This window comes from Hypanus sabinus, chromosome 2, assembly GCF_030144855.1.
Source record: "Hypanus sabinus isolate sHypSab1 chromosome 2, sHypSab1.hap1, whole genome shotgun sequence".
In the NCBI taxonomy this organism is placed as follows: Eukaryota; Metazoa; Chordata; class Chondrichthyes; order Myliobatiformes; family Dasyatidae; genus Hypanus; species Hypanus sabinus.
Genome location: NC_082707.1, coordinates 74,066,600 through 74,076,046, shown reverse-complemented (window position 1 = coordinate 74,076,046; position 9,447 = coordinate 74,066,600). Strand labels below are relative to the sequence as shown.

The 9,447-nt window shown below is 40.8% G+C and overlaps 1 protein-coding gene across 1 annotated transcript; it reads right to left on the bottom strand.

Annotated features, from left to right (window-relative positions):
* Positions 1-1,247: 1,247 nt before the first annotated feature.
* On the bottom strand, positions 1,248-9,232 carry LOC132379945 (uncharacterized protein DDB_G0292642-like). The gene is made up of 4 exons (XM_059948331.1): positions 9,029-9,232; positions 6,613-6,710; positions 6,344-6,517; positions 1,248-2,401 (listed from the first exon to the last, which is right to left on the bottom strand). The coding sequence occupies exons 1-4, from the start codon at positions 9,087-9,089 to the stop codon at positions 1,784-1,786; spliced, it is 951 nt and encodes a 316-aa protein (XP_059804314.1). The 5' UTR covers positions 9,090-9,232; the 3' UTR covers positions 1,248-1,783.
* Positions 9,233-9,447: the final 215 nt, after the last annotated feature.

Below are 9,447 nucleotides of genomic sequence, written 5' to 3'. Positions count from 1 at the left end.
ACAAATAAGAACCAAGAAACTCAAATAATAACAAAAATGGCAACGAATGTGGCTGAGGTCTCTGGTAGATGACCCTGTGGTGTACTCCTATATACATGCTGTGTACTCCTTCTATATACAAATATACATACATATATGCACACACACATATATACATATATATCGTATACATACACATATATGCACACATATATGTATATTTTCATTTTGGTGGGGAAAAAGGACTAAGTGAGCAAATAAAGAAAAATAACTGAGTAATATAAAATCCACATTATAAAAGTATTTCTCGAGATAGGTATATCACCGTCTACTTTTGCTTCCGTTTAGCTTCTCAACATTTTTAAAGTTAGCAAAACCTTATGGGTCTTCTGGAGGGGGTGAGGACTGTCTTTGGAAACTCCCAGTTTCTTTCTGATATACTTCTCTCGGCCTCCTCCCATCTCCTGCCTTCTCGATTTTTGCACTATTTCCCAAGCAGAGCAGGATAATTCTTCTGCCAGGCTTTCCCTCGGTTTGATCACGCTGACGGGCAACCCTCTGACCTTCATGTCTGTAGTCGCCTCTTCCACTGTCTGATACAGTTGGAATCCATCTTTATAGAACACTCAAAGTCTAGCTTGTCCTGCTGCAAGTTTCTGACAAACTCTGTCATAGACAAGCCCCCCGCTCCTTCGCGAACATTGTAGATTCTGTTATTTTTCCACTGTGATCTTCCCTCCAGGTCAAGCAGTTTACCTTCTTGTTGATTTAATATTTTTATTGTCTTACTTGGTATCCATTTCACATTTTGAATGCAATCTTCCACCTTCTCTATTCTAGTTTCTGCCACCACTATATTTTTATTGACAATGGCGAGCTCTGACTTAATATCATGTAGCTGCTGTTTTATATCATTCTGGAACTCCCTTATCTCTTTCAAAATTCTGATCTATTTGCCGCTTTGCCTGAACGAGGCCTGGCGTCCACCTCGCTAGCACGTGATCGGGTAGGAGAGCTGCTCGTTGCACTCCTCTCGGCTGCAGGCTCCGCAGTGTTGCGTTTTTTATTTCCATTCTTTTTCCCCATTCTTTCCCCTCTTATCAGTTCAAATACTTAAAAAAAAATACTATATTTGATGCGTAAACATTGCTTAATATGCATTTTTCCAGAGGAGCTCGTGACTTAAGCTGCCATTCTCGATGATGACTTCACTGGAACCCTCCCCCCATTCATTTAAAAATATTCACGTCAAACTGCTTTTTGCACAACTCTGCTCAACGTAAATTTTATTTTACAAAGGATTATAAAATAGTTGAATATATTTTAATGACATTACAACTCAAGATGACGCACTACTTAATGCATCAGCCTCTTTTGGGATATTTGAATATTGATGCATTTCGCATGTCAATACTTTTAATCTTAATAAAGTAAGAAGGCCAAACAATTCAATGCCAGGGAAGAACTTGCAGAAGAACACTGCAAATACAAAGGTGATCAGTTATGTTTTCCTCACATTATACACAGAATGTTGCAGAAAAATGAGGAGACATAATTATCGTGCACTTTTACACAATGCATTAGTCCACTTTAAATCCGCGCTGGATGTTTTATAGAAGATGAAATGACTATTATTTATTCTACTTGAGGATTCTCAGATCACATTACCATGGGAACAATGACTGATACAATCTGTCACAAGAAAACGAAGGGTCAAACAAATTACATAATATACTCTAACGAAGTTTAACTGACTGTTCTGCATTTTTTGTACTTTCAGCAATCTCTGATCTAGATTGTTTACTTATAGAATTGTGCAATTAGGATCTAAAGAAGGATTCTGAACAGGACTTTGAGTGGGATTTTGTATAGCAGTCAGAATATGATTTAGAGTGGGACTTGGAGGGGGACTTGGGGTGGGATTTGGACCGCCAATTGAATCGGAATCTGAAGTGGAATTGGAGGTCTGAACTTGAGTACGATTCCACACTGGAATACTTGTTTGCCTTGGGGCTACAGGTATAGCACAATGAAGAGAATACTCAGATGATTCACTGCAAATTGCCTTTGTGCTAAGGCAGGCAAAGCAAAATTCCACATGGCATCTGACGCAAACGACATATTTGCACATTTCTTTATGTTCTATAAGCAAACCACAAGTCGGACAAGCACGGATTATAGGACAATTCTGAATATTGCTGTAAGGTAAAGATTTTGTGTCACAATTCTTCAAGGTTTCCAGCTGGATATTAATGCATCCTTCATTATCACATTTATCAGAGCGTGGAGCTGGGCCTTTCCACTTCTTCATACATTGCCAGCAAAATTCAAATGGGGTTCCATCGTTGGCTGTGCAGATTGAACAAGTCACTGATATGTTCGTCTCATCTTTCCGTCCCACATAACTCCTACACCTAGGACACTTAACAAAGACAGATGATGAAATTAATAATTAAAATACACTTCTGATAATCCACTGTATAAAATAATGTAATCTTAGCTTTTAAATGTGCTTCTTCAAAATTAATGTTATAGCATCTCCTGTATTGATAAATTTTGATGTTCCACAGAAATTGAAAGTTTGCTGCAATTTAGATATGAAATGATTATTGCAGTAACAATATCGCCCCCACCGTAGGTGTTATATTTAAGCAAGTTGCTAAGTACCAAATACATTGAGAGATTTCTGGAGTGATATTCAACTGATAAACATAGAAACATAGAAATCCTACAGCACAATACAGGCCTGTCAGCCCACAAAGGTATGCTGAACACATCCTTACCTTAGAAAATACAAGGCTTACCCATAGCCCTCTATTTTTCTAAGCTCCATGTACCTATCCAAAGGTCTCTTAAAAGACCCTATCATATCCACCTCCAACACCATTGCCGGTAGCCCATTCCATGCACTCACCACTCTCAGAGTTAAATCTTACCCCTGACATCTCCTCTGTACCTACTCCCCAGCACCTTAAACCTGTGTCCTCTTGTGGCAAGCATTTCAGCCGTAGGGAAAAGCCTCTGACTATCCACACGATGAATGCCTCTCATCATCTTATATACCTCTATCAGGTCACCTCTCATCCTCCTTAGTTCAAAGGAGAAAAGGCCGAGTTTCCCAACTTATTCTCATAAGGCATGCTCCCCAATCCAGGCAACATCCTTGCAAATCTCCTCTGCACCCTTTCTATGGTTTCCACATCCTTCCTGTGGTGAGGCAACCAGAACTGAGCACAGCACTCCATGGGGTCTGACCAGGGTCCTATATAGCTGCAATATTACTTCTCAGTTCCTAAACTCAATCTCACTATTGATGAAGGTCAATACACCGTACACCTTCTTAACCACAGAGTCAACCTGCACAGCTGCTTTAAGCGTCCTATGGACTCGGACCCCAAGATCCCTCTGATCCTCCACACTGCCAAGAGTCTTACCATTAATACTGTATTCTGCCATTACATTTGACCTATCAAAATAAACCACTTCACACTTATCTGGGCTGATCTCCATCTGCCACTTCTCAGCCCAGTTTTGCATCCTTTCAATATCCCGCTGTAACTTCTGACAGCTTTCCACACTATCCACAACACCTTCAACCTTTGTGTCATCAGTAAACTTACTAAACCATCCTCATCCAGGTTATTTATAAAAATCACAAAGAGTAAGGGTTCCATGAATTGATACCTGAGGCACTCTACTGGTGATCAACCTCATGCAGAACATGACCCATCTATAACCACTCTTTGCCTTCTGTGGGCAAGCTAGTTCTGGATCCACAAAGCAATGTCCCCTTGGATCACAAACCTCCTTACTTTCTTGATAAGCCTAGCAAGGGGTAGGATTCTACAGCACTATACAGGCCCTTTGGCCCACAAAATTGTGCCGAATATGTCCCTACCTTAGAAATTACTAGGCTTACCCATAGTCCTCTATTTTTCTAAGCTCCTTGTACCTATCTAAAAGTCTCTTGAAAGACCCTATTGTATCCGCCTCCATCACCGTTGCTAGCAGCCTATTCCATGCACTCACCACTCTCTGAGTAAAAAACATCCCCCTGACATCTGCTCTGTACCTACTCCCCAGCACCTTAAAACTGTGCCCTCCTGTGGAAACCATTTCAGCCCTGGGAAAAAAGCCTCTGACTATCCACATGATCAAAGCCTCTCATCATCTTATACACCTCTATCAGGTCACTCCTCATCCTCTGTTGCTCCAAGGAGAAAAGTCCTAGTTCACTCAACCTATTCTCATAAGGCATATTCCCCAAACCAGGCAACATCATTGTAAATCTCCTCTGCACCCTTTCTATGGCTTCCACATTCTTTCTGTAGTGAGGCAAACAGAATTGAGCACTGTACTCCAAACGGAGTCTGACCAGGGTCCTATAAGGCTGCAACATTCCCTTTCAGCTCTTAAACTCAATCCCATGATTGATGAAGGACAATGTACTGTATGCCTTCTTCACCAGAAAGAGTAAGGGTCTCAAAACAGATCCCTGTGACACACCACTGGTCACCCACCTCCATGCAGAATATGACCAGTCTACAACCGCTCTTTGCCTTCTGTGGGAAAGCCAGTTCTGGATCCACAAAGCAATGTCCCCTTGGATCCCATGCCTCCTTACTTTCTCTATAAACCTTCCATGGGGTACCTTATCAAATGTCTTGCTGAAGTCCATATACACTACATCTACTGCTCTTCCTTCATCAATGTGTTTAGTCACATCCTCAAAAAATTCAGTCAGGCTCATTAAGCAGGACCAGCCCTTGACAAAGCCATGTTGACTATGCCTAATCCTGTTATACCTCTCCAAATGTTCATAAATCCTGCCACTGTGGATCTTCTCCATCAACATACCAACCATTGAAGTAAGACTCACTGGTCTATAATTTCCTGGACTATCTCTGCTCCCTTTCTTGAAAAAAGGAAAAACATCTGTAAACCTCCAATCCTTCAGAACCTCTCCCATCCACATTGATGATGCAAAGATCATCACCAGAGGCTCAGCAATCCACTCTCTCACCTCCCACAGTAGTCTGGGTTACCTCTCTTCTGGTCCCAGTGACTTATCCAACTCGATGATTTGCAAAAGCTCCAGCACATCCTCTTTCTTAATATCTACATGCTCAGGCTTTTAAGTTTGCTGCAAGTCATCCCTACAATCACCAAGCTCCTTTACCATAGTGAATACTGAAGTAAACTATTTATTAAGTACCCCAGCTATTTCCTCTGGTTCCATACACACTTTCCCACTGTCACATTTGATAGGTCCTATTCTTTCACGTCTTATCTTCTTGCTCTTCACAAACTTGTAGAGTGTATTGGGGTTTTCCTTAATCCTGCCCACCATGGCTCCGTCTGGCTCTCCTAATTTCCTTGTTAAGCTCCTACCTGTTAGCCTTACAATCTTCTAGATCTGTAACATTACCTAGCTCTCAATTGAACCCAGGTCACCTGTGCTGTAAAGTGTTGTGCGAAACACTACACTATCATGCCACCCCAATAAGACTTTTTTTTTCCATTTTCACATATAAAGCTTGTCAGTTTATTTCATGTCAGCCCCTCTGTGTATCTTTACTTCTTTATCTACTCATCCACCTTCCTCACCTCCTTTGAAATTGATCTCAGTTACTATGTATTTTTCTCTAGTCTCTCCTGAATTTCTTCAAGAAAGTTCTGTATTATGGTATCTAAAATTGTATTCTTCCACAAGTGAATATTTCTTCTCTAGATTGATCATTTCAAATCTCCTTATAATTTTAAACCCTTTGATCAGGTAATCTCTCAGTTCTCTTTCGCAGAAAAATGGTCAGTTAACCTGTTCATTGTTATAGTCTCTGGGAAACCCTTGTGAGAATCCTGGCTTATTATGTTGAAATTTCTGTTGTATAGTGGTCCTTTTTAAAACATTGCCTGTCAACCTCCCCAAATATTACCTCATTTCTTTAGATGCTCACATTATCCCAAGCTTCACAGCTTTCACAAATACAGTAATGACCCCTATTTATTAGCAGTTAGTTAGGTACCAAGAGGAATAGACAGAGTGGACAGTCAGTGCCTCTTTCCCAGGGCACCTCTGCTCTCAGTACATGGCTTTAAGTTAAGGGGAGGGAAGTTCAAGGGGGATATTAGAGGAAGGTTTTTCACTCAGAGAGTGGTTGGTGCGTGGAATGCACTGCCTGAGTCAGTGGTGGAAGCAGATACACTAGTGAAGTTTAAGAGACTACTAGACAGGTATATGGAGGAATTTAAGGTGGAGGGTTATATGGGAGGCAGGGTTTGAGGGTCGTCACAACATTGTGGGCCAAAGGGCCTGTAATGTGCTGTACTATTCTATGTTCTATGTTCTACCAGTCCACTTTACCTGTTTGTATTCACAGTAACTTGAAGCGGCGAGAGTGGCAAGCTTCTCTTCAAAATCCTGTCGTTCCTCAACAGAGAGCAATGCATGTCTGCACACCTCCAAGTAGGACCATTCCTTTCCACAGCCTTCATTTGTGTCATCTATTACTGCAGGGCAGTGGAACTTGAAATGACCCTGTAATAGAAATTGAACAAATATTGTAAAGCATTCCCATTTATAAAGTGAATTGAGCATGAGATATAACAGAAAGGATTGTTGGTGATATCCACCTCGCTGATACGGATCCGACACCATTCCGTGAGTGAAATGGGATCCACAGTGTGTCCACAGGACATTTCCACTCTGTAAACGTTTGGGTCATCATCTCCTGCAATAGAACATTTTGTTGGAATTACTACAAAATTTGTTTAAGGATTTAAGTATACACCAACCACAACTTCTTGAACAGTGCTTTCATTAAAAGTATTTGCTTAGATAAAATAAAATGGTTCAATAAATTTGATCTGATTGATAAAGAGACTACTAGAACTATGAGTGAAGAAATGAACAGATTTACCAATGGTTACAAAACATTTATTTTCATTTTAACTGGAGTGTATCTTGAGGTGATTTGAAGGAGCTCTGGGTTGTTTTCTGTTATGGAACATAGAAAAGTACTTAACAGGAAAAGGCTTATAGGTACATCTTGACTGCATCAAGCATGAAGCCAAGTTAAACTCATCGCATCTGCTTGGGTCTGTGTTCTGCCAAACTCTTCCAGTTCATGTGTCTGTTTAAATACTTCTGAAATGGTGCTGTATTCTGTTTCTATCACATCCATTGCAGCACGTTCCAGACATCTAATTTCTGTGTTCTCCCTGAAGTATCCAAGGGTTTTAAACAAAGGCAATGTAATAGTATCATCTTAAGTTTAGTGTTTATATTTTTTAAACATTAGAAGCAAGAAACATTTGATTAAGGTTATTATGATTTGAAAATCCTTTCAAATTATTAATAGTGACTGGTATGTCAAATTATTTCTGCCATAATTAGGCAAAGAAATCACAATATCTTTCTCTATATATGCTGACTAGATCTCAATTTCCCACTCCCCACCCGAACACAGCTCCCCTGATAATAATCTAGGGACCCTCTTCCCTTCCAGGATCTTATTTGGTTTGTGTCCTCTTGTCATTCAGTGTGCCAAAACCCTGCAGGTCAAGTCTGCATCACTGGAAGAGGGGATTGTATTGATGGTTGGGACATGAGGTTGGAATGTCAGAGCTGTTATATAATGATGATGTATTCCTACCTGAAAGTATATTCGTAGAACATTGAAATCTTAGCAACATTGCTGAATTCCCATCAAATATAGCAGACTTTCCTGGCAAATACTGCATCATAGGTCTGTGACTTAGGATATAGGACTGGGCCTTTTCTGGGCAGAGGCATATAGTTAGGAAGCCACACCCAACCCAAAGGGACAGATTTTTGAACTTTGTTACAAACCATAACTGACATCTCAAACGCAACAGGCTTTCCATTTTACATTCAGAAACAAAGAACACCAGATGTAGCATGGTAGGGTACCACAGACACAAGAGGGATGAGTAACTCAACATAAATCATCCATGTTTGATTGCTAATCCACAGAAGGACAAGTACAAGTACCAAAAATAAAACACACACAAATTAGAAATGATAACAGTAAACAATAGTTCGCCTAATACTTGATCGAGTACGTAAACCATTAATGGGTTTATTGACCTATAGGCTATCATGCGGTTATTGGGAGAATGTACGAACTCCTTCCAGGGGGAGCCCGAAATGAACTCGGAAGTTCGACGCCTTAAACTGTAATAACTCGCGCTCACCGCTAAGGTACCGTAGCGGCTTCAAGTTCATGAACAACATGATCTGCGAAAACATCAACTTTCACTAAGACAATGATAATAAACTGATTCGGATTTAACAGGGGAAACAAAACTCAGAAGACTTAAAATGCATTGGAAGCAACTCAGGGAATGTACAGTATATTGAACTAATTCCCGGAGCTAGCAGTTAATCTTTTGAAGACAAGTTGAACAGTCGGTGGTTTGTCTGTACTGAGTTCAGAGGAGCATGTGAGAGGGACTTTAAATATAAAAAATCCTGAAAGACCTTGACAGGATGTGGAAGGGATTCTCTTGTGGGAGAATCGAGAACTGGTGTGGGCGTGGGGGTTGCTATTTAAAAATAAGCGTTGCCCGATAAAGACAGAAAAAAAGATAGTTTTTTTTTCTCAGACTTTTGAATTCTCTTCACTGAAGCGTAGTGGCTTCAAAATCTTTGAATATTTAAGGCAAGTTTAAATGGGTTCTTAACATACAAATGATTGAAAGATTACCGCCGGTCGATGGGAGTGGGGAATTGTGGTAACAATTTTTTTTGCGTAGCAAACAAAAAATAGTTCACGTATACGTATCACAAAACATTTCGGATTTTAAGAGCTCGCTAAACACACCGACCTCTCACTATCCAAGCCGACCTACTTCGATCAGCCAAAGACCCACCTAGAAACGCCCGTACGCTTTCCGCTCCGAGCTGCACCGTAATCTGGGACAGCAGCAACTTGTGAACGAGCACTAGAGAGAGTTTGCCCATCCAAACTCGGCGTTGGGGTGGGGGTCTGTCCTTACTTTACTCATGATGTGATGTATGTTTTACCTGTGATCTCGTCCGGTCGCTTAACAAATTTCAATCTGTAGTCAATGGAATCACGGCTCATTCCTCCGCAGTTGTTCCTATCCGATGCACCTACGCAACAGGGGAGTTTGTGTAGATCAGAAACTACGATTGTAGGTTACGCCAAACAAGTGCGCTGCAATGTAAACCCTCTGACCACGCTCTCGAAAAGGAGGCGGTTAATTCCTTTAAGTGCGGTTAATTCCTTTAAGTTCCTTGCTGGTGCAATTTTTCTCCGGATTATCCCCTTGTGTTTAATATTTTATTTGGACTCACTTCTTGTTGTTCTGTTAAAAATGCAGGAAAGTTTGCCCTGTTTTATGCCCACCTCTCCCAGAGATATACCAGCATTATGCCCCCTTCTGACATTGACTTCCTGACCTCGTTCCCCTAATCCGGTT

What these genes read in the sequence shown, in the direction of transcription:
- LOC132379945 (XM_059948331.1), bottom strand. Translation starts at nt 9,089, where the DNA reads ATGAGCCGTGATTCCATTGACTACAGATTGAAATTTGTTAAGCGACCG. An exon ending in GCGACCGGACGAGATCACAG is followed by an intron (nt 6,711 to 9,028) that starts GTAAAACATACA and finishes GTTCTATTGCAG; the next exon opens with GAGATGATGACCCAAACGTT. An exon ending in GTTACTGTGAATACAAACAG is followed by an intron (nt 2,402 to 6,343) that starts GTAAAGTGGACT and finishes GTCTTTGTTAAG; the next exon opens with TGTCCTAGGTGTAGGAGTTA.